Source organism: Rana temporaria, chromosome 1, assembly GCF_905171775.1.
Source record: "Rana temporaria chromosome 1, aRanTem1.1, whole genome shotgun sequence".
Taxonomy (NCBI): Eukaryota; Metazoa; Chordata; class Amphibia; order Anura; family Ranidae; genus Rana; species Rana temporaria.
Genome location: NC_053489.1, coordinates 551,749,056 through 551,774,659, shown reverse-complemented (window position 1 = coordinate 551,774,659; position 25,604 = coordinate 551,749,056). Strand labels below are relative to the sequence as shown.

At 46.0% G+C, this 25,604-nt stretch overlaps 1 protein-coding gene across 6 annotated transcripts in view; it reads right to left on the bottom strand.

Annotated features, from left to right (window-relative positions):
* Nucleotides 1-25,604, bottom strand: part of WDR17 (WD repeat domain 17) — a 168,208-nt gene that overhangs the window by 93,054 nt on the left and 49,550 nt on the right. For all 6 annotated transcript variants that reach the window (XM_040333663.1, XM_040333619.1, XM_040333636.1 and 3 more), the window contains 4 exons: nucleotides 25,118-25,301; nucleotides 21,172-21,402; nucleotides 18,632-18,883; nucleotides 3,237-3,359 (listed from right to left, as the gene is read on the bottom strand). In XM_040333663.1, coding sequence (XP_040189597.1) covers nucleotides 3,237-3,359; nucleotides 18,632-18,883; nucleotides 21,172-21,402; nucleotides 25,118-25,301 — 790 coding nt within the window. The remainder of the gene's footprint in view (nucleotides 1-3,236; nucleotides 3,360-18,631; nucleotides 18,884-21,171; nucleotides 21,403-25,117; nucleotides 25,302-25,604) is intronic.

Sequence of the window (25,604 nt, the reverse complement as noted above, 5' to 3'; positions counted from 1 at the left end):
TAGTGAGCTAACATACTGTGGGGCAGATCCACAGAGATCTGCACCCGCGCAGCCGTACCTTACCTGGTTTTAAATCGAATCCTTAAAGATTTTGCGCCGTAAGTTACGGCGGTGTAGTCTATCTCTGGCGGTGGAATTCAAATCGGCGATTAGGGAGCGTGTTTCATTTAAATGAAGCGCGTCCCCGCGCCAAATGAACTGCGCATGCGCCGTCCCGAAATTTACCGCCGTGCATTGCGCTAAATGACGTCGCTAGGACGTCATTTTTTTTAACATAGACGTGAATTACGTCCATCCCGATTCACGGACGACTTACGCAAAAAAAAAAAAAAATTCAAATTAAACGCGGGAACGACGGCCAAACTTAACATGGCAAATCTAACTATACGCCGCAAAACACCAGCTTTAACTATACGCCGGAAAAAGCCGTCTAGAGACGACGTAAAAGAATGCGACGGCCGCTCGTACGTTCATGGATCGTCGGAAATAGCTAATTTGCATACCCGACGCGGAAAACGACGCGGACTCCACCCAGCGGACGCCGAAGTATTGCATCTACGATCCGAAGGCGTACGAAGCCGTACGCCTGTCGGATCTAACCCAGATGCCGTCGTATCTTGGTTTGAGGATTCAAACTAAAGATACGACGCGGGTAATTTGAAAGTACGCTGGCGTATCAGTAGATAAGCCGGCGTACTCGCTCTGTGGATCTGCCCCACTATTTATTGGCGTATAACACTCACTTTTTTACCCTGAAAATAGAGGGTAAACTGTGCCTGCGTGTTATACGCAGGGGGCTGTGGAAAGTTTTTTTCCTGAAACTTCCCTATTTAAAGTGGAGGTAACAAATGTTTAACATTAGACTAAGCATAGTAAGGGCATTTACTTTCGGCAGGTCTTTTTTTTTTTTCTCCGTACATACCATTATATTCTGATTTGGTCCAGGGCTTCCGTGTTCTGATGACTCCGGGACTGGGCGTTCCTATCCCTGCCTCAGGGTTCCGATGACTGCGGGACTGGGCGTTCCTATCCTTCAGGTCGATGATTGACGGCTTGTGAAACAGGTGACCTGTCGCACAACGCGCATCACCAGATTTCCGGAAATAGCCGAGCTGCTAGTCGGCACTATACGGCGCCTGCGCCCGCCGTGAAGAGCTGACTGTGCAGGCGCCGTATAGTGCCGACTCGCAGATCGGCTATTTCCCGACATCTGGTGATGTGCGTTGTGCGACAGGTCACCTGTTTCACAAGCCGCCAATCATCGAACCGAAGGATAGGAACGCCCAGTCCCGCAGTCATCGGAACCTGGAAGCCCTGGACAAAAACAGAATATAAAGGTATGTACGGAGAAAAAAAAAAAATTACCTGCCGAAAGTAAATGCCCTTACTATGCTGGCTCTGCTAGATGTAATGTTAAAAAACTAAAATTTGGGTGAACCCCCGCTTTAAGTTAGGGTGCTTGCTATACGCCTGTGCGTGGTATACGCCGATACATATTGAAGGATGTCCCTGGATGTTGGAGAAAGCTTCACAACATGGATCCTCCTCCTGGCTCTCATCTTCCAGGACTGCGGGTGTTAATATCTTTATTTATGAAGCTACTGTCTTTATAAAGTTACTGTAAAATGGCATTTCCTGTGTACTGGTCGGTTAAAGTGGCTCTGCTTTTTTCTTTTTTGCATGCAACATGTGGACCGAGGTTATGGATTTTAAATTCATTTCTCTATCTACTTTTATTTTTTTTATTGCAGTTTTTGCCACTTCAAGTGTAACACCATCCTGGCCAATATGATTAAGTCTTTAGGATTATTGGGTTGAATGTGCACCTTTGGGCGTTCCTTGTGCAGTTCCAGAACTATTCTCTTCAGGATATTGTTGGTGAATGCGCTCATCCTAACTCCTATTTTGTGATCATTAGCCCATCACTGTATTAACCCCCTGAAAAAGACTCATACGCCTGGAGAGTTGAAACGCGTTGGGTCTTATACTCACAAGTTACACACTTTTTATGTGATGAAGATATGTACTTTGTGGTGGTTTTTCCTGTTGAATAATATGTTGTGCATTTGTTTTTATAACATATGTATTTATAAAACTTGTATGCTTTTAGAATAATTCTTATTATGTTTTAATTTTGGTGCCCAAAAATTCATATTCCTTATTGTGAAAACTTGTGTAATCTACAGGATCCAGCTGCCTGCACAACGTAGGTCATTCTTCATTACAGGTAAGTTAGCACACTAGAGCTTTAGAGAATGTTTTTTTTTTTCTTTTCTTTTTGAGCTATACTTCAGCTTTAAACACTAAATGATGTGATTGTGTGTACAGAAGGTGGGTATTGTCTGTACTAATCACACTTTCTATAAACAGCAAATGTGTGAAAATGCAAGCAAGCTGTTATGGAGAAAAGCTTTTTTTCTTTATAACTTGTACAATCATTTTCATATACCGTGTTTCCCTGAAAATAAGCCTGGGTCTTTTATTAATTTTGGACACCAAAAACACATTAGGGCTTATTTCCGGGGGAAGGGAACATACCAGTAAAAGGATCATATATTGGAAAAGGTGCTGCTGCAATACAACTGTGCAAACACCCTTACCGTATATCGGCGCTTCCATCGCCTGCCCCGAGCTGTCTTCTCCACTCTGAACACTGCAGGGCTGGTGGCCGAGATCCCCGCCAACACCCGGTGCTTTCATGGTCAGCCCCAGGCTGTCTTCCCTGCTCTGAACACTGCAGGGCGGGTGGCCGAGATCCCCGCCAACACCCGGTGCTTCCATGGTCAGCCCCAGGCTGTCTTCCCTGCTCTGAACACTGCAGGGCGGGTGGCCGAGATCCCCCCGCCAACACCCGGTGCTTCCATGGCCAGCCCCAGGCTGTCTTCTCCACTCTGAACACTGCAGGGCGGGTGGCCGAGATTCCCTGTCGACACCCGGTGCTTCCATGGCAAGCCTCAGGCTGGGGTCTCCGCTCTGAACACTACAGGGAGGGTGGCCGAGATCCCCCGCCAACAGCCAGGAGATTAGAGACATACACACAGCACTGCCATATCAGGATTATATTGTGTTTCTCCGAAAAGCACACAAGCACTTCAAACTAGGGCTTATTTGCGGGCAAGGGCTTATATTGCAGCCCTCCTGGAAAATAGCGCTAGGTCTTATTTTTGGGGTAGGTCTTATTTTCAGAGAAACACTGTATGCCTTTTCTGTTTAGACACTTCGTAGGAGATACTCACTTTTTTTCTTGGGAGGGGAGTTGAGGACATGTAATGCATGGAAACCAGTCTTCTTCAATTTGAAATTATCTATAGGTGTTGTCTTTGAAACATTCCATACCCGTAATACACCAACCTGGGAATCTAAACATAATAGAAAAGTGTGAAACAGATAACCCATTACAGCATAACGTGTACAGTATGTGACAATTTTTTACTAATATATTCCTCATTGACATACATATTCACTGTTCCATTGTAGGGATTCTTAGACTGTATTTCTGGGCAAAAACATATAAAAAAAGTATGGGATTTTTTTTCCCATAATCATACTTATCTAGAAAGATACAGCATTGGTCAAATGCTGCATCTGTCCCCCCGGCGTCTCTATACTCAGAACCGAGGAATCAAACACCGCCAATGGCTCAGTTCTCTCGGCTCCCCGAGCAGAGAGCTGCTGCCTGTCAGTTAGCAGTTCTCCTGTTCTGCTCATCCACTCTCACTGGAGCACTGACCTGTGGAGGGGTGGGGGAACGGCCCTCTTAGCACCTCGCTGAGACAGCCATCAGTCCAGGAACCTGGTGGGTCCAGACTCTCAGAGTGTGCCTGGACTGATATTGGTGATATTGGTATATTGGAACCAGTCCGCTCGTTGTAGAAAACGGGTCACAGGTCATAGGAGAAGCCCAGCCAAACAAGCTCAGGCTGGACTTCTTTTAAATACATCTCTACAAAGCATGCACATTTATCCATGGGTGGAGAAACAGCAGTACGCTAATCTTCCCAGTGAATGGCTGAGCAGGGGGAGTGTCTGCAGTAGTCTGATCATTGGAGGACAGGCAGGACGTGCTGCCAGCACAGCCAGAAAACTGACCAAGCTGAGATAGGTGTGCTCTCATGCCTAATCTGGTCACTTTGAAATAAGAAAGGACGGAGAACACCATGTATTTTACACAAAGGAAGAAATACAGAGAGAACAGGATACTTTTTAACACAAGTACATGGTACAATAGGCACATATCATAATTATTAAATGTTGGTGTAGCACCCTTGTCCCAAAGCAGGGCTACAGGTAAATTTAGTTGTGCTGGGTGGTAGCCAGCCTGGCTAGTTTGTAGTGTTTAGTGGTCAAATGATTTTTTTCTAATCCTGTTTAGCTGTGGCTTCTCCCTTTTGCCAGTAGATTGCACTGTTTCCTTTGACATTAATATGATGAGCTACAGTGAGTTCAGGTTATCAATAAACATACCTTTCTCAGACAATCAGATTTGCTGCTATGAATGCTGGGAGGAGGTATTTTTTTGGAAAGAGTCAGGTCAGCCCTCCCCGCCAGGCTCCCGGAAAGTTGGGGTAGGTGATAAATTGGGGTATTATTATTATTATTATTATTTAAGGTACTTATATAGGTCTGTCAATTTACACAGCGCTTTACATATACATTGTACATTCACATCAGTCCCTACCCTCAAGTAGCTTACAATCTAAGGTCCCTAACTGACATTCAAATACTAGGGACAATTTTAGTCAGAAGCCAATTAACCTACCAGCATGTCTTTGGAGTGTGGGAGGAACCCGGAGTACCTGAAGGAAACCCACACAGGCACAGGGAGAACATGCAAACTCTAGGCAGGTAGTGTTGTGGTTGGGATTCAAACCAGCAACCCTTTTTACTGCTAGTCGAGAGTGCTACCCACTACACCACTGTGCCGCCTCGTAACATATTTTTTGACTAATATCTCAAGAAATATCTCAAGAAATGTTATCAAACCCATCTGGGTTCTCCCCCACTGGACCACAGAACACCCACTGATTGATCTCAATAAGATAAGAGTGTGTTCTGAATTTCAGCAGGGAAAAACTCAGGTATGACTTTCAACAGTGCATGGGATATTAGTGCAGCAGAGGTGTTGTGTTGGCTTAGATTGGTGTACAGGCCACAGAGGCTGTAGACTATAGCAGCACATTTTAAGTAGAATTCATTTTAATAGAAGTTAGCAGATTTGTATTTGTTTGACTTAAAGAGGATATAGAGCCTCAGGGTTTTTTTTATTGCATACTCTGCATTAGCGTGAAAAAAAACTTTTTTGTCTAGGACCTCCCCCTTATACTTACCCAAGTCATATTTAAATCTGGCACTGTGCGTGATAGCCTCTGATCTCTCCTTCCTCACTAGAAAGAATGATAGCAGGGGAACCATTGGCTACTGCTGCTGTTAATCAAATCCTATGACGAGGGGGGCGGGGGCAAACCCAGCGGGGCTCGGGAGCGATCCTGCATGAGTACCTCCTCTACCAAGTAAATTGCTGGGGGGGGGGGGGTACTTGGAAGGAGCCTGTAGCGCTGGCGGGGACTCCAGAAGAGGAAGATCGGGGATTCTCTGTGAAAAACCATTGTACAGAGCAGGTAAGTATTTTTATTTTTTAATTGTAGGTTTAAAATCACTTTAATAATAACAAATTGGATTTCTCAAACCAAACATACAACAAAAGGCACATTTTTTCAAGGTTATATCTTATGTATTGTGGGCAGCACAGTTGTGTAGTGGTTAGCACTTTCACCAAGCAGCAAAAAGGATCGCTGGTTCAAATCCCGACTACGACACCATCTGCCTGGTGTTTGCATGTTCTCCCTGTGCCTGCGTGGGTTTCCTCTAGGTTCTCTGGTTTCCTCCCGAACTCTAAAGCCATGCTGGTAGGTTAATCGGATACTGTCTAAATTGGCCCTAGTATGTACAGTATGAATGGAGATTATTTATGGAAAGGCAAATCCACTTTGCACTACAAGTGCACTGCAAGTGTACTTGGACGTGCAGTCACTGTAGATCAGAGGGGGACATGCAAGGAAAATAAAAAACAGCATTTTAGCTTGCACATGATTGGATGATAAAATCAGCAGAGCATCCCCTTATTTCAGAGCTTCCTCTCAGATCTACAGCGAGTGCACTTGTAGCGCAAAGTAGATTTGCCTTTCGTAAATAACCCCTTATGTGAGTTAGAGACCTTAGGTTGTAAGCTCCTTGAGGGCAGGGACTGATGTAAATGTTCAATGTATATGTAAAAGCGCTGCGTAAATTGATGGTGCTATATAACTGAAAGGGCGCAATTCATATATATTATTACAATAACTACCTGAAATAAATAAATGTATTGTATTGAGAATTTCCAATCACTGACATTTGTGAACATAAAGAAGTAGCGGCAACCTGGTGGCATACAACTGGAAGTCCAGTTAACATATGTTCACTTAAAATTTTCCATTCACACCAGGCAAATCTTTTTATTTTTATCTTCCCTAAGCTTAAAGGGATTGTAAAGGTTAATTATTTTCCCCCTAAATAGCAGTCCTCCTTCACTTACCTCATCCTTCGATTTTGCTTTTAAATGTCCTTATTTCTTCTGAGAAATCCTCACTTCCTGTTCTTCTGTCTGTAACTCCACACAGTAATGCAAGGCTTTCTCCTTGGTGTGGAGAAAGCCTCTTGAGGGGGGAGGGGGTGAGCAGGGGTGTCAGGACGCCCACTAACACACAGCTCCTTTCTCTATCTGCAAAGTAGAGAGTGTCCTGACACTCCTGCTCGCCCCCCTCAAGAGGCTTTCTCCACACCAGAAGAAAGCCTCACATTACGGTGTGTAGTTAGAAGAAATAAGAACATTTAAAAGCAAAATGGAAGGATGAGGTAATTGAAGGAGGACTGCACTAAGGTAAAGGAAGCTATTTAGGGAAACAAATTTTTACCTTCACAAACCCTTTAACTGCAAATTTACAAAAAAACAGAAAAAATATTCTCTCTGCACTAACAGCAATATTGCTGCTTTAGGGAGTAAAACGTTTGGCATACATAGTAGCTGGCCACATATTAAATCATCTGAAGAGCTTGAAGACGTCTATAGCATGTTAAATGCCTACAGATATTGCTAAATCTGGAAAACTGGAAGAAATGCTGTAGATAACCAAGGCCAATGGGGCATGTCTCAGTCTAACATGGTGTCCCAAAGTTGAAGTGTCCCAAAGCAAGTCCAGAAAGTCCAGGTAAGTCCAGGTAAGGCTGGTTGAGTCGTTTATATTATTTACCTCTTGAATTGCCTACCTATTGCAGACAAGCCCACAGGGATGGATGGAGAGATAAAGATACTCTGGAGAATATTTTCTATTGCTTACAGGAAATACAGAGTCTGACATTGTTGACCTCCTTCTTATTTCAATATGTTTAATGACCCACAACAAGAATACAGAAAGCCAAGTTTGTGTGAAATCACAGCTTCAGATCTGCATGAATATAAATATATAAAATATAGAAGTTATTGGATCTGCATAACAACTAGGCGACTTATATCCTAATAGGGATATATTAGCAATGACTGGATCTATGTTTTCCTCAATAAATAATTCATAAATTGTGAAGATACTAAGCAAAGCCCCAAGGCATGAACTCATCACATTAAAGTAGATATAAATCTTAGTTCAATGGCCTTTAGGATTTTTAAAGAACTATAAAAAAGAGGAAAATCCAGATTTCATCCCCTTTTGCCTCTCAGTGTTTCCGATTTCCTCTAGCCTTCTCCTCCTGCTGAATTCCTCCAGTCTCTTTGCAGTCACTGCCTGGATAGATGCATGCACTCCTATGATGGCTTTGTGTCTTTGCTCAGGGTAAGCTTTCTGAGAGTGACAATGGTGGAACATTCCTTTGCAATGAGTGTTGGCATGGCCATTTATGATCATCATAACTTGCATGTGACAGGGTAACAACAGAAAAACATTTGGGAGACGGAATCAGAACATTGTCACACTGTAACAACAGGATTTTTATAACAGCTTACCTGTAAAATCCTTTTCTTGGAGTACACCACGGGACACAGAGCCAGTCATTACATAATGGGTTAAGGGTCACCAGCGGTGATTGGACACTGGCACAACCAATGAAAGACAGTTCCCCTCCATATAACCCCTCCCATCAGGGAAGTACCTCAGTTTTGTAGCAAAGAAGTAAGGTTCCCTATGTGTCCCGTGGTGTACTCCAAAAAAAGGATTTTACAGGTAAGCTGTTATAAAAATCCTGTTTTCTTTATCGTACACCACGGGACACAGAGCCAGTCACTACATAATGGGACGTCCCAGAGCAATGCTCAATGAACGGTGGGAGATACAGATCAAGCAGGCCGCTTACGGACAAGAAGCCCTATACTGCAGCCAGCAGCACACTACGTCCAAAGGCGGCATCCTCGTGTCCTTTCACATCTACTTGATAGAATTTGGAAAATGTATGGACTGAAGACCAAGTTGCAGCTTTACAGATCTGAGCCATTGAAGTCTGCTGATGCACTGCCCATGAAGCACTTATCGTCCTGGTAGAGTGCGCCTTAACAGAAAAAGGAGGAATCCTGTTCTTTAAACCATAAGCTTGAATAATTACATGTCAAATCCACCTAGCTATGGTGGATTTTGATGCCGCTTGTCCCTTCTTGGGACCATCTGGCAAAATAAACAAAACATCCGTTTTACGTATCTGAGCGGTTGCCTGCAGATACACTTTTACTGCTCTCACTACATCTAGAGAGTGCAATAACTTTTCCCCCGCTGTCCACGGATCAGGAAAAAAAGGCAGAACAATATCTTGATTCAAATGAAAAGCCAACACCACCTTTGGTAAAAATCATAGAACAATCTTGTCTTTGAGACAAATAAAATAAGGCTCTATACAAGAAAAAGCTGCTAATTCTGATACTCTCCCTGCAGAAGAGATCAAAAAGGCCAATTTCCTGCTCAAAAGGATCAAAGGAATATGGTGAATAGGTTCAAGGGCTAATTTCATATCCACTCCTAACTGGCAAAAGGAGAGAATCCTACTTATGTCATACTTCTGAGGATTCTATCTTCTGGTTTCACACCAGAAAATATATTCCTTCCAGACTTTATAGTAGATAAGCCTGGAGGCTGGCTTTCTAGCATTAATGAGTTGTTTCTTCAAAATGTGGGTCTCAGTAGCCAGACCGTCAAATTTAGCTTTGCAAGGAAGAATGGAACACTGGACCCTGCGACAGCAGGTCGTGACGAAGCGGGAGCATCCAAGGTCTTCTTACCGCCATCTTTATGATCTCGGCGTACCAGGGCCTTCTGGGCCAATTTGGGGCCACTAGGATTACTGTAATTCCCTCCTTCTTGATGCTGCAAAGTAGCCTTTATAAGAGAGAGATCTGAGAAAAAGGAATAGATCAGTGAGAACTGATTCCAGGGAATCCGTAGGCCAGAGGATCTCTCGTCCTGGATACAAAGTTGTTCAACTTCCTGTTGAACCTGGAAGCTAGCAGGTCTACATCTGAGTTCCCCCATTTCTGACATTTGGTCTGAAAGACATCAGGGTGGAGAGACCACTCTCCTGGTGACAGCTGCTGGTGACTCAGATAGTCCGCCTGCCAGTTTTCTACCCCTGGAATGAAGATTGCAGAGAGACAAGGAACATGATCTTCTGCCCATGCCAAAATCCAATTCACCTCCTTCTGAGCACTCTGACTGCGGGTGCCTCCTTGGTGATTGATGTAAGCTATTGCAGTAGCATTGTCGGATTGAATCCAAACAGGGTGGCCCTGTAACCTGTGTGTCCAGGTTCTGAGGGCTAGATATACTGCCCGAATCTCCAGTATGTTGATGGGCAGGCTCACTTCGATCTTGGCCCAGGTTCCCTGGGCTGAAGCTTCTTCTAACACTTCTCCCCAGCCCAATAGGCTGGCATCCGTAGACACCACCTTCCAGGTGACTGGGAGAGAGGATCTTCCTTTCCGCAAGTTCTTGGTTGCACTTGTGGAGATAGGCGCATGGGTAAATCCAGAGCTTGGATCTTCCTGTTCCAGGCAGCTAAGATACTGCCTTGAAGTAGTCTCGAATTAAATTGGGCGTAAGGGATGGCCACCATCTTCCCTAATAGCCTAATGCAAAGGCAAATAGACGGCCCTTTCTTTGCCTTGACCTTGTGGATCAGGTCCTTTAGAGACTTGATCTTTGGGTATGTCAGGAATACCCTGCTTTGGGCTGTGTCTATGATCATGCCCAAATACTCTACCCTTCTTTGGGCTTGTAGAGAGGACTTTTGTAGGTTTACGATCCATCCTAAATGCTCCAGGTACTTTACTGTAGTGAGTGCAGCGTGATCTAATCCTGCCACTATACCTAGGGCAAATTGTGGCGGCGCTGGGGTGAGGGGACCTTCTCTCATAGCCAGAAAAGAAAAAAACTCTGCAGCCTGTCTTTTTAAGGCTTCCTGTTTAACAGCACTACCTGTTTTTGGGATCCGACTGAGAGGAGGGAGAGGCAGCCATCTATCAGGCAGAGCTCTGCAGCGGAGGTATTCAGTGTGCTTGTCCAAAGGAACTGACACTGTATGGAGCATGGTGAGTACAAAACTCATCTCTCTACCCCCCCCCTCCCCGTGGCGGTAATCAACATTTAGAAAAGGTCCTTAAGTTATTTTTAGGACTCCTTTCCTCTTACCTTATCCCCGCCGCAGCTTTTTCTGCTGAAACCAGACAGAACCAATCTTCACCCCTCAAGGCGTGTTTTGTGTGCCAACCTTCAGGGATATGGGTTCCTACTTAAAGAAGACCTCTCCCCTGGGCCTTGTAAAGGACTCTAACCAGGACTTTTAGCGTAGTATAGCGAAAGTGCTGGACTCTAGAGCCCAGTCCTCCGAAGAGAGACATTACAGATGACACCTCATGCATGAGTCCCGGATCCCATCCAGTTTTGGCATAAAATCTTAAGTGTCTTGGATGGATCCAAAAGCATAGCTCTTTTTACCCCCAGAGGGTCTCTTTGGCAGAGTTTTCCTTTAGCACATCCTAATCACGTCCAACACCTTAGGCACTGGCGAAAAAACTGAGGTACTTCCCTGATGGGAGGGGTTATATGGAGGGGAACTGTCTTCAATTGGTTGTGCCACCGCTGGTGACCCTTAACCCATTATGTAATGACTGGCTATGTCCTGTGGTGTACGATAAAGAAAGGAAGTTTGCGTGACATATTAACAATTGGGTTTACATCAGTGGCCATAAGGAGCTCATGGGTGCCGCCCCCTCTTTCCTGGCACCGCTCTATCACCATAGATTCATGCATTGCTTTTTGGAAGCACCTGAATAGAGCCGTAGCCCAAAAAGGTGACCAGCGGGTGCCATGCTGGCCACTCGCTGTTCACTCAGCGTTGTGTTAGCAAAGCCAAGACGCCGAAAAAGCATGGGGACAGGGTGCTTTGGGGTGGGGTTTTTTTTTTCCCCGGAGTACGGGGGTTCCCCTTATGATCCATAGCAGACCTGGTATGCTCTTGGAGGGGGAACCCATGCCGGTTTTTTATTTGAAATTTGGCGTTGAGTTCCCCCTCAAGATTCATACCAAACGCAGCTGACACAGTGCACTGCGTTTACCTGTGGTTATGTGCCGATAGCTGCGGTACATCGCAGCTGGACGCATTCAATTCTATTTTTTCTATTCGCACAAAACCGCAGGTAACTGTAGTGTGGGAAGGGTGTCATAAGAAAGCATTGTGTGCTTCCAGCTGCAGTAAAATCCGCAGCTGATAGCACCATTCTATCCGTCCATGTGAAAGGGACCTTAAGTCTAATACCGCTTATACATGACAGTTTTTCATGACGAGAAAAATGACCAAAAAAGTTTAGAACCTGCTCTATTTTTTCTCATCGTTTTTCACGTCGGGAAAAACGATCGTGTGTACGCTTTAACGAGGGGAAAAAAATGCGCATGCTCAGATGCAAGTTATGAGACCGGGAAATTAGCAAAAACAGCCCAAAGGGTGGCGCCATTCGAATGGAACTTCCCCTTTATATTTCCGTCGTACGTGTTGTACGTCACCGCGCTTTGCTCAAGCATTTTTTTTCACAAACGTGTGTATGCAAGGCAGGCTTGAGAGGAATCACGACAAATCACGTTGCGGAAAACATTGTTTTTTTGCATGACATGAATAACGGTCGTGTGCACGCAGCATTAATGGCTCTAAAATCACTGGCCCAGATTCAGCATAGCTTGCGCTTTATTTGCGCGGGCACAGGGCAACGATTTTGCCCTGCGCCCACGCAAATATTTTGCGCTGCCCTCGATTCACGGAGCAGTAGCTCCGTGAACTGCGAGGGCGCGCCGGCAAATTTGCCCGGCGTAAGCGCGCGCAAGTTAAATGATCCCGCCGGGGGCGGGAATCATTTAAATTAGGCGCGCTCCCGCGCCGAGCGTACAGCGCATGCTACGTCGGGAAACTTTCCCGACGTGCATTGCGGCAAATGACGTCGCAAGGACGTCATTTGCTTCAAAGTGAACGTGAATGGCGTCCAGCGCCATTCACGAAGCACTTACGCAAACGACATAACATTTGAACGTCGCGACGCGGGAGCGGCGGTATACTTTAGCACAGGCTGCCCCTGCTATTAGAAAGGGCAGCCTTGCGCTAAAGTAGCCGTACGGAAACTCCGTACCTGGCTTGCGCGGGGCCCGCGCAAGATTGTGAATCAGTGGTAGTATGCAATTTGCATACTACACGCTGATACACAATGGGAGCGCCCCCGCAAGAATGCAGCCTAAAATCTGCGAGGCATAAGAGCCTTATGCCGCGCAGATTTTAGGCTGCACCTGGTGTAACGAGGTTCATGAATCAGGAGCACTCGTTACACCGGAGCAAGTAAGCAATTGCGCCGTGTAACTCATGGTTACACGGGCGCAATTGCTTCTTGAATCTGGGCCACTGTCTTCCAGGATCTTGAAAGTACAGCTTTGGAAAATAAAGGAGCTCTTTGGCCTTTTCTGGAAGTTCTAAGGCAAGTAATGTTTGCCATTTTGTCTCACTGTGAGAAAAATCCGCCATACAGCAAACCTTTCCGGCACTAAATCAAAGTGTTCTGCTGGAAATAGCAGATCTCATTAGTGGAGCCCCCAGAATGGTATAGGGAATTCCATCTCTCAGAAGACCGGCCAGAGACAGCAGGTGGCAGACAGATTCACGTCTCCCTAACAGCAAGCAAGAACTAGAGAAATACCAAACAAAAACCTTGGCTGTCATACTATCAAGCTTTGCTTGTCGGAATGATAAACCCAAAACTAGCAAAGAGATGTAACAAAAACACATAGGGCCATATTCTCAGTGAAGTTACGATGAAGTAAGTCAGATACTCCATCGTAACTCCCTTTTTTGGCCCGTGTATCTATGCTCCTGAAAAAACATTCTTAATTTAAAGGGTAACTCCACTTTTGTGGCGCAATTTTTTTTTTACATATCGTATACAATTGCAACACAAATCATATTGTAATTGAATGTTATTAAAAATTATACAGTGTGTCCACCCCTCAGAAACCACCCCTCAGAAACATAATTTCCCACTTGTGTGATTGGCTCACTGATTTTCCCATTAGTCTGCACCAAGATATAAATCAGATATTGAGCATCCTCTGCAACAAAAATTATATTTTTAGTAAGATACACTCAAAGGGAAATCATGTCTAAAGGGATGCAGACCCTGCATGTTTCCTCATTAGAGCCCTACAGGTGCAGCAGCCGAATGATAATTATAAAATCACTTGTATACTGATTCACATGGACACAAACAGCTATTCCTTCAGAATAACAGAAGATAGGAATCTGCAACAAAGTTTGTTAAAATCGCTACAATGTACATTGATCACGCAGAGGAGAATGTTTTTATTCAATAAAAGTGGAGTTAGGCTTTAAAGGAGAAGCCCAGCCTGAGCTCATTGGGCTGGGCTTCTCCTATGGGTCACAGGAGTGCAGTGGCGTAGCGTGGGGGGTTCCAGGGGGGTCACCGCCCCGGGCGCAAAATTTAGAGGGGCGCTGTCACAAGTGTGGAGAGGAGGGAGCACCAACAACAGATGGAGCCGAAAAAGGGTTAATACTGCCCACAATGCACCTCTGCAGAGGCGTATTGCTGGCGGTATTACCGCGGTGTCCCATTGTTTTCAATGAGAAGGAGCGGTATACACACTGCTCCTCTCACTGCTCCAAAGATGCTGCTTGCCAGAATTCTAAACCGAGATTTCATCTTCCCTCGATGTTCCATCTTGTGAGGAGAAAATTCATGTCTGTAGGCCGGAGGGACACCGTGGGAAGGGGACAGAGGGACTACATCTCCCAGCAATCTCTGTCCGCATGGGGAACTACAACTCCCAGCATGCACTGTGTATGTAATGGGGCTTCAGCTCCCAGCCTGGAATAAGATGTTACAGGACTATATGTCCCAGCATGATTTTTTCTATAGATGTACTACAGGTCCCAGCAATCTCTACATACCACAGCCTGCTCCCCTCCCCCTCCTCAGGGGTAATTTCACCCCACACTCCTCTCCCACCAAGGGTGGTGGGTCCCCTCCCCCCAGGATAAGGGTGGGCCGGTTGGGCCTGCGGGGGAGGGGTAAAGGGCGGTGGGAGATGAGTGGGGAGGTGGGACTGGGGGGGTGCAATCCCCCATGAGGAGGGGGAGGGGAGCAGGCTGGGATATGTAGAGATCACTGGTACCTGTAATATCTCCATAGAAAAATCATGCTGGGAAATGTAGTCCCACAGCATCTTATTCCAGGCTGAGAGCTGAACCCCCACTACTTACACAGTGCATGCTGGAAGTTGTAGTTCCCCATGCGGACAGAGATTGCTTGGAGTTGTAGTTCCCTTAGAGCCTGAGCAGAGGCGGCAGATTACACAGACACATCGTGACCCACCTGTAGTCTGGACAATGGCTCCTCCCTCTGGAGCTCTGTGTGGGGGATTGTCCCTCCTACCCCGCTCTCCACACACCGACACCCACATCTCCACTCACTTACCACCGAGGGTGGGGCTCCAATTGCCCGCCCTCCCCCACACACAGGGCTGATCCAGGAAATATTCGATTGCCTCTCGGGGGATCAGGAAGGAATTTTTTCCCCAGCTGGAGCACATTGGATCATGATTTGCTGGGGTTTTTCGCCTTCCTCTGGATCAACTGCCTCACAACCCAATACACCCACTCATCTACCACCAAGAGGGGACGCTACTACCCTGAGTATAGGGCGAGTGTAGTCAGTTGAATTTCCCCCCAAGTTTCATCTGCCCCCACGCCCAGCATACTGGTAATACCACCTGCCCTCACCTATATGCACTCATCTACCACCAAAAGGGGACGCTACCACCCTGAGTATAGGGTGAGTGTGGCCAGTGGAACTTCCCCCCAAGTTTCATCTGTCCACACTCCCCCACGCCCAGCGTAATGGTACTACCCTCTGGCCCCACCTATATGCACTCATCTACCACCAAGAGGGTCCAGAGAAAATGGGGTGCTTTGCAGATAAGTTGGGCTACATGCCCAGGTAAAAACAGAACTAACATTTATTTACTAACACACTGGTCAACATACAATGACTGGCATGCACTGACCTACACTAACAGACGACGTCCAGATATACATAAACTGACCGCCCCATGCTTTAGATAGATGCACACAGACAGACAACCAAATTAGGAGAGAGTAGATCGCACACAGAGTATAATAGGATGAGGCCTACTACAAACATACATCCAACATTAGAAAAAGGATGACTAGCATCCAGTAGGGTAGCTTAGTGTAGTTAGTGTAGGTCCTGCCCTAGAAGAGTCTACCTTGCCATGGTGGGCAGGCTTGCAATCTCTTGGTCAACAGTGTGCCAGCAAACAGGCGAGAGGATCACTAGATCTTTTGGGTCATTTTTTAGAAGAAAAAAAAACAATGTGAAGCCCACACACAGTCATTTTAAATGACGTTTTTAAAAACGTTGTTTTATTTCATCACAAAAAACGACCATGTGTACGCGGCATTACAGCCAGAAATATTTTTTCTATTTGCCAGGACTGAGCATTTACTGCTTTCACACGGAAGCATCAGAAATATTTCTGTTGGGCTTGACTTATTTCCCTGATCACCGTTCTTTATTAGAATGGACTTCTCCATACTGGCTAGCATATGTGGTGTGACTAAATGGGGTTCTGAAATAAGCTTTTCCTTAAAGTGGTTCTAAAGTCTTAAAGTAATTGTAAATGTTTTTTTTTTTTATTTAATAACAAACATCTCTATACTTACCTGCTCTGTGCAACGGAATTGCACAAAGCGCTGGTGAACCTCCTCTTTTTGGGTCCCTGTCAGCGCTCCTGGCCCCTCCTCTCTGTCCAGTGCCCCCATAAGAAGCCGCTTCCGATGGGGGCACTCGTACATGCTTACTTCCGAGTCTGCGTCCATTGACACAGACAGCGGGACACGGCCCTGCCCCCCGCTACCTCGTCACGGGTATGGATTGACAGCTCTGGAAGCCAAGGGCACAGCAAAGCCAGCAAGACTCAGAATTGAGGGGAGAGAAGAGCAGCAGGCATGCATGGCGCTGGATCGAATGAGGATATCATCTTGGCATCATTCTTTTCAGCCATCGGTCGGCTTTTGTGTAAAAAAAATCCTAGCGGCTAATTAGCCTTAGGCCCCATACTCACGACCAAACATGTCTGCTGAAACTGGCCCGCAGGCCAGTTTCAGCAGACATGTTTGGTCGTGTGTGGGCGCGAGCGGGCCGAATTCCAGCAAACATTTGCCCGCCGGGCCTTTTCCCAGCAGACAAATATTCCTGGACTTGTTTTAAAACAGCCCGCTGGAATTCAGCCCGCTCGGACATGTACGGTCGTCAGTACAGACCTACCGTACATGTCCAGGCGCCCGCCGTCCCTCGCATGCGTCGAATGACTTCGACGCATGCGTGGAAGCATTTTAAAGGCGGGCCGCCCACGTCGGACCGCTTTCACCATACATGTTTGTCCGTGTGTACCCGGCCTTAGACTGCTTTTACAAGCAGTGGGAGGGAACACCCCCCCCCGTCCCCCCCACCGTCTTCCATGGTTTTCTCAGGGAGTCTGAGAATGCAGCTGGGGGTTCCCCCAGCTGACCATAGAGCTGATCAGAGACCGATGAACGAAAATTCTCGTACGACAAAGGCTTACAAAATGTTACCTCGGCAAGGCAAGGAAGAGAAATGCAGTTGCTATGGGTAACCAAGTGAAGGAACAAGCAACCAGTCCTTAGACGTGGTACCTGGTAAGGTAGCAGGTCTCCGGTAGTGAGGGGGTCAGTGTTCTGGCTCCTGCCCTAGCAATCCATTTCCCATGGCAACCGGAATGCAGACTAGTGCCACAGAGCTCTATGGCCTGGTCAAGGTACGAGAAGGAAGGATTTAGGTGAGAGCACGCATGAGGTCCGGGAGGGACCATATTCTGTTACTGGGAGTGAGATAACAGAGGTACACTGGATTGGTGGAGTGGGTGCAGGCTCAGCACATCCCTTCCAATGCAAACATTCAAGTTGCAGTGTGTAGTGACAGATTATTACTAAAGTCCCCACCTGGTCATGGGCATTGATGAGTGCGTCCGTGAGACTACAAGGAAGCAGGTAGAGGCAGTGGCGTAGCATTGGGGGGCCAGGGGGGTGGTTGCCCCGGGGGCCAAACTTAGAGGGGCGCCAGGCGGCAAGTTACCTGCAGCGCTTCTTTTGCGCTGTGCAGTCAAGGAGACTGTGAGCTCTTCTGCTTCGCTATGAGAAATAAGTTGCGGTGCAGTCCCGGCTTATGCTCCAGCGGTGACACTGACACAGCAGTGAGTAAATGTACACTGAAAACCATCCATGATGATCCCAGGGATTATGACCGGGGGGAAGGAGGAGGGCAGTTTAGTATAGGAATCAGGTAGGTCAGTGTAGTGGTCAGTATAAGAATCAGGTAGGTCAGTGTGGTGGTCAGTATAGCAATCAGATAGGTCAGTTTAGTGGTCAGTGTAGGAATCAGGTAGGTTAGTATAGTGATCAGGTAGGTCGGTGTAGGAATCAGGTTGGTCAGTACTACTGTACTAGTGGAAGGTAGTGCTAAAAAATCCACGGGTTAGGGGACGCAAATTTCTTGCCCTGCCCCGGGCGTTGACAATCCACGCTACGCCACTGCAGGAGTGCAATTTGTTTTGCACTCCTGTGACCCGTTTTCAGCAGAGAGCGGTCTGAAGTCCCACACAGATCAGTCCAGGTACTGCGTCATCCCGACTCTGGGAGTCCGGATCCGCCAGGTGCCTGGACTGATGGCAGTCTCAGCCTCTCAGCAAGCCGTTGAGATGCTGAGATGGCTGATTCCCGCCCTTACATAGCTCAGCAATCCAATGAGCATGGAGGAGCAGAGCAGGAGAGATGGAAGCCGATTGGTTTCTATGCAGATCTGCACCAAATTTTGCGCTCTCCAGTTTTAGTATAGCAACCCCTCTATGGCTGTGTCTAAGATACATTATGGCATAAAAAAATGGCTAGGCTATACTAATTCTAAAAAGTAAAAATTGTTATAATGTCTGTAATTTCTGTGTTGTAATATAAAAAAAGGCAGTATAAATGAGCTTACCTCCTGTTATGAACATGCCCGGAGCCGTGGGGACCCAGGCCAAGCACTGGACAGATGCTGCTGCACTTGGAAAACTGAATGTAGTGATACAAGATAAGGAATCAGAGTCTACTAGTCGAATCCCATTGTGTAAATTAGCAACAAGAAGGTAATCCGTGGATAGTGGATCCCATTCTAGTGCTGTCACTGGATCCTCCTCATCTGTTCCTTCCAGTGATTCTGGTCTTAGTACATGCTTCTGACTCTTGCAAGCTAAACAAATAAAAATAAGTATATGTTTCTGGTGGTGCTTTCAATCTGTAGTTATTTATTTATTATAAGCATTTCTATTTCTATAGGCCCTTAATGTTAAACTAAACACAAAACCCAAACATTTCACCTATAAATAAATGCAGTGGCTGCATTTGTTTTATTTTTGGGGTCTTTTTCCCTCTGTTTTCACCTGGTGATCTGTCAGGTAACACACCTCCTGTATTAGGGCTCTTTCACAAGGCCGGCCCGTTCAGGTTCGCCTGCCAGTCTTTTTGGCGGAACTGAACGGGCGCTCCGTGCTCCTCTATGGAGCCGCGGATGTCAGCGGTGACATGCCCGCTGACATCCGACCCGCTGCGATCCGCCAAAGTGTGACGGAGGAAAAACCTACTTTTCCATCCGTCTGGCGGATCGGATCGGGTGAACACGGACAGACGGTCCGTGTTCATCCGATCCCCCCATAGGGGAGAGCGGAGAAAAGACAGGGCGGTCCCTGCACAGTGTGCGCGGACCGCCCTGTCATCCGCCGGCTCAGCGGGGATCAACGAAGCGATCCCCGCTGAGCAAGCGGAGGTTCACAGGGCGGATCATTACTGATCCGCCTCGTGTGAAAGGGGCCTAAGGGTGTCCCTACTCTGGATGAAGAAGCAACAGATACGTACACCTTTGGACAGCAGCATTGTCGGTCTGGGGGAAGGGGAGCATTAGATGCACTAACACATTTAAATACACTAACAAATTGAAGCCAAACCTCAGCTCACACTGCTGTTACACAAGCAGTTGCGGCAACATTTTTTTTTTTTTTACTTTTGGGATGGAAGTCTTACATAAATAAAAGGTCATTATTGTAAGCACCCCTGTCAGCGTGAAATGGTTTGTCTCAACCCTGTAAGTGCTACATCTGCAGACCGGCTAGTTCTTTTGAAAAACAACAGACTTACTGGCTGGATCACCAGGTGCAAGTAATGTAAAGAAAACCTAAAAAAAAAAAAAGGAAAACAAATGCAGCCATCACATCTAAGAAATGGTAAACTGCACTTATAATAAATGTTTGCTTTAAAGTGTTTGTTACCCTAAAAAAAAAATGGATCCTGTTCCTTTAAAGCATGTTATACAGCACAGTGCTTGTGCTGTGTAATTTGGCCCCCTGTACATAGTAGGTGAAGTTGAAAAAAGACACACGTCCATCAAGTCCAACCTATGTGTGTGATTATACGTCAGCATTACCTTGAATATCCCTGTATGTCGTTCAGGTAACACCTGAAATACAGGGTTGATCCTGCATGGTTCTGCCCCCCCCCCCCCCCCGTAAACTTACCATGGTTTATCATGGCTGCTGAGCCCTGACACCATGGTCAGTTTACGTGCCTCTGTCATCCACAGCCCTGCTCTGTCCTCTCTCCCCCTTCCCTCCCTGCCTGTCAGCTCGTGACAGTGCCTGCCCCCTCCCCTCCTGATGCTGAAATGTATTTTAATGTGTCATATAATCCTTTATGTTTCCTAATCCTGTGTGCCCGTCTCTGTGTTTTATAAAAAAAATGCCATCTAACCTAATTTTAGAGCGCCTCCCGGTGCTTTGGTGACCAGCCACCTCTCCTCCTCTCCTCCGGACTGACAGTCAGCGGGGGATTTTCATACCCTCCCACTCAAGCTTTCAGATTGAGAGAGGGGAGGGGCGGCCAGTCACGTGAGCACCGAGCGGTGCTCTGAAATCAGGTATAGACAGCATTTTTTTTTATAAGACACAGAGACAGGAGCACACAGAATTAGGAAAACACAGGATTATATAAAGATATGACGGTGGCTTAACAACCACTTTAAGGCCCCTTTCACACTTGTGCGATTGTCTTGCGACTTGGGACTACAAAGTCGCATGACAAGTCGCACCCCAATGCGTAACCCACACCGACTTAAAATTAGTCCCTGTACTACTTTGGTCCAACTTTGGTGCAAGTTGAGGTCTAAAGACCTAAAATGTACACAGGCATTCCCTGAAATCGTGGCAAAATCATGGCAAAATCTTGCAACTTACAAGTCGCGGCATTGTGAAAGGGGCCTAAAACAGACCAAAACCTGTTGAAGGACCGTTTAACAAATGTCGGGCATTGTGCCCTTATCCAGAGTGGGGCACTATAATACAGGAGATGTGTCAGTTGCTGAATGACCAAGTGAAAACTAAGGAAAAAAGGCCTTAAATAACAAATACAGTCTGCAATATATTACTTTTTTGATTTGGGTTTAATATTTATTTTAAATATACCCCAACAATGAACATTATATTTTGTTACCTGGTTGGAAAACGGAAAGGCTGCCATCTGTATGTCCAAAGACAACTTTTCCTTTTTTTCTTGGATGCCACCGAAACAGACAGATGTCTGACAGAAAGCTGTGGGCCTCTTTGTGAACAGCCACACCACTATCTGGTCCAGAGATAGTCCAAATATAAAGGGGCCCTCTGTGTGAGACAAAGGCTACGGCATCACCCGAATTCCAACACCAACTCAGTGAGGCTGGCATTCCTAGACAAGGGCAAGATAAGAAAGGAGAGGCTCTGAAATCAGAGAAAACAGTTCACAGCATAGAAAAGCCATAACTAAAATTAGATGACTTTAAAGCCTCTTATACACTAAGGCCAGGTTTATTGGATGTGGAAATCCCCGCATCCAATTCGCAATAGCAGGAGAATGTGAATGTCTCTCTATGGAGTTGGTTTACATATCTCCGATGCGGCTCCAGTGCGAATTTGCACAGGAGCCCTGTGCATCTTTTGGTCCGTTTTAGGCACGAATTCAGCACAAAATTCAGGCTGAAACCGCACCTGAAACGGTAACCCAGGACGCACAGGACCCCTGCTGGGAGCCGCATCGGCATCCAGTGTGAACGGAGCCTAATGCCCTCGTACACACGATCTGGATTCTCGGCGGTAAAAAGTCAGCTGGAAATCCCGGGGGGAAAACCAAGAACCTGCTTGGTCAAGAACCTGCGGTGAGAGCTTTGGCGTGTGTATGCTCCACCGCAGTGTTTCCCATAGGGAAACTGCCGGGAAAAAGACCGCCGGGAATCGCGGCAGGAAAAAAGAGAACATGTTCTCATTTTTCCTGCCGCGATTGCTGGCGGTTTTCCTGTCGGGAAAACTGCCATGGAGCATACACACGGCCAGTTTTCCCAGCCAAAGGCTGTCATGGTAGTTTTCCCGACAGGAAAACTGGTCGTGTGTACGAGGCATTAGACCCATTTTCACACTGAGGCGGTTTTCAGGCGCTCAGCGCTAGAAATATGAAAAAAAGGGGGAAAAACTGCGCTAAACCAAACATAAACGTGAAAAAGCTGCCAGCACACAAACAAACAAAGTAAAAACGAAATGGTGAAACAATAGTGCAGCGCTAGTGAATATTGTGATAGCAGGAGAATGTGAATGGCTCTCAACATGCCCCTGTTGACGGCACTGTAAGCCGAAACGCGTTGGGTCCGCTTTACAGCATCCCATACTGCTTTTATTACTATTCACATGATTTTATTCTTACTTCATGCTTTTGTTCATTTTAAATAAAACCTGTCACGGTTTAATTTGACCTGCACCATTTGGAGCATCTTTTTCTTTTCTCTCCCAATTTTTTGCCCATTTTACTCTGTGAACCCACTGGGGCTCTTCATATGCCCTGCATTGGAAGTCACATCCGTCCGGTTCCTGCAATTGATGGTATTCGTCTCATCAGGATCTATACAGCCATTGCCGTCCGGGGAGGCCGTCCATGCAGAGAATAAGGTCCGTCGAGACCACTACGCCTTTAAGGCCCCGTACACACGACCGAACATGTCCGCTGAAACTGGTCCGGCGGACCAGTTTTCGCGGACATGTTCAGTCGTGTGTACGGCCGACCGGACAATTGTCCGGCGGATCGGACAGGTTTCCAGCGGACAAATGTTTCTTAGCATGCTAAGAAACATGTCCGCTGGAAGCCTGTCTGTCGGACATGTTCGGTTGTCTGTACAGACTCACAGGACATGTCCTCTCGGCCAAAAGCCCTCGCATGCGTCAAAGTGATTCGACGCATGCGTGGAAGCATTGACCTTCCAGGGCCGCGCACGTCGCCACGTCATCGTCTCGGCGACGGCATGGCCACGTCACCGCGTATCCTGTCCGCGCGGATTTCTGTTTGATGGTGTGTACAACCATCAGACAGAAATCTCCGAGCGGACATGTACGATGAAAACGGTCCGCGGACCGTTTTCATCGGACAGATCCCCTTGTGTGTACAAGGCCTAAGACTTAAGCCCCATACACACCATCAGATTATCTGCAGATTTTTGTCTTCAGATTTACCAAAACCATGTAGTACAAGGGCCTGCCTGATTGCATACAAATTGAAACTCTTAAGGTTTGACCTCCTATTAGATGGTTTTGGTAAATCTGCAGAAAAAAATCTGCAGATAATCTGATGGTGTGTATGGGGCTTTACTGTTATTACAAACAGCTGAGTCCACACCCTCTGGTAAGAGTATTTATTATACTTACCTTTTCTACTTGATGCCTTGGTGATCGCTTCAGGCAACTGTATACTCAACGTTGATATATCCACTCATCACCTTTCTTTGGAATTTGAATGTATTCACTTAATGGTGAGATTTATTGATTCATTCAGCATCACTATTTTTGGGACTCAAGGTTCTCACATGGACTTTATACATACATATATATATATATATATATATATATATATATATATATATATATATATATATATATACACTTCTACTATATATAGGTTCTGAGACTCAAGGCTCTTACACAGACTTTATATTTATATATATATATATCATTTGTGTGTTCATTATTTTTGTCATTATAACTTTTGATCACAATATTCACTAGCGCTGCACTATTGTTTCATCAGCGCTAGAAATAGCCTCTAAATAACGCCTGAAAACCGCCTCCCATTCATTTCAGTGTGACTTTTCACACTGGGGCAGAGCGCTTGCGGGACGTTAGGAAAAGTCCTGCAAGCAGCATCTTTGGGACGGTTTGAGAGTGCTGTACCGTTTTCATCTGTTCAGCGCTGAAGTGGCCTGATGTGTGTACACACCATCGTTCCAAAAACCGATCGGGTCAGAACGCGATGACGTCAAACACACGACGTGCTGAATAAAACAAATTTCAATGCTTCCAAGCATGTATCGACTTCATTCTGAGCATGCGCGGGTTTTGAACCGATGCTTTTCTGTACTAACCATCGGTTTGGACCGATCGGGCAGCGGTCCATCGGTTCGGTTTTGAAGCATGTTTTAAAATTTTGGACCGAAGGAAAACAGACCGATGGGCTATACACACCGTCGGTTTGGACCGATGAAACTGAACCTCGGTCCATTCTCATCGGTTTTGTCCGACCATGTGTACGCGGCCTAAGGTGTGAAGGAAAAAAAACTGACAGCTCCGGTCGGAGCCGCTGTACTAATGATACAACATTAGTAAAGCAATCTCCCCCGCTGAGCTGTTGTGTTCTGACAGGGGGACAGCCCCCGACAGAACACTACGGTCAGCGCTCTCTGCTATTGCCTAATCAGCTGCTGGTTTTCCAGCATGCTTGTCCGACAGAAGCCGGCCAAACACATGGGCCGAATATCGGCCAGTTTTTATTAAACCGGCCAATATCTCCCAACATTGCACGCTTACATACAGAAGATTACATACAGAAGGAAGGAATACGGTACAGAGTAGGTGCAACAAAAACAATTTAATACAGGATATGATAAATATTAACTAACAACTTGTGCCCAATGTTATAATATAGATATTGCCAATACTTCTGTCTGCAGCATTAACTTTTCAAGAGGTTCAAACCCCTTTCTCTTCCCAACTAGGTCTAAAAAAAAAACATTTTGGCAGAAGTTCCAATTTAACATTCAGCATTTAGAAATGTGTGGGTGTATCGCAAATGCATGCCATTTTGAAACAAGCATTACATTTTTGTGTATATAACGTTTTGAACCCCTGGCAAGCTTGTATGGCCATCTGTGTCCTTTGTCACCACTGAAAATAATGGGGAATCTAAAAGTGTATGGTTATCACCAGAACAAGAATACAGAATAGTGACGTCATCTAATGGGTACACCCTTCACTTTGGGGAGGTTCCCTCTCTCTTTCTGTTCCTCTTGGACAGGAACTGAGTAGGACATAGATATGTCTGTACACCTTTGAGCATCTAGTATCACAGGCAGCTGTCATGTTCGCCTTACCTTTTGTGCTGTCAAGTCTGGCCACCACTTTCTGTTCGGCCACATTCCAAATGATCACTAGATTGTCCGCACTGGCACTGGCAAACATGTCAGGGTTATGAGGGCACCAGGAGATGGCTGTGATTGTCTTTTTGTGCTCTGACATAATTGCACATAGTTTAAATTCATTGTATCTGTGATCCAGCTAGACGTAAGGAATTTAATCAGTTATTTTAATCATGTAAAATAAGATACAAGTGCAATACAAAAAAAAAAAGTTTTAAACTACCTCCTGTGTACAGAACATCGTAAGAGGCCCCTACAACATATACAGGGCCATCTTTAAAGGTGATGTAAAGGTAAAAAATGTTTTCCCTAAATAGCTTCCTTTACCTTAGTGCAGTCCTCCTTCACTTACCTCATCCTTCGACTTTGCTTTTAAATGTCCTAATTTCTTCTGAGAAATCCTCACTTCCTGTTCTTCTGTCTGTAACTACACACAGTAATG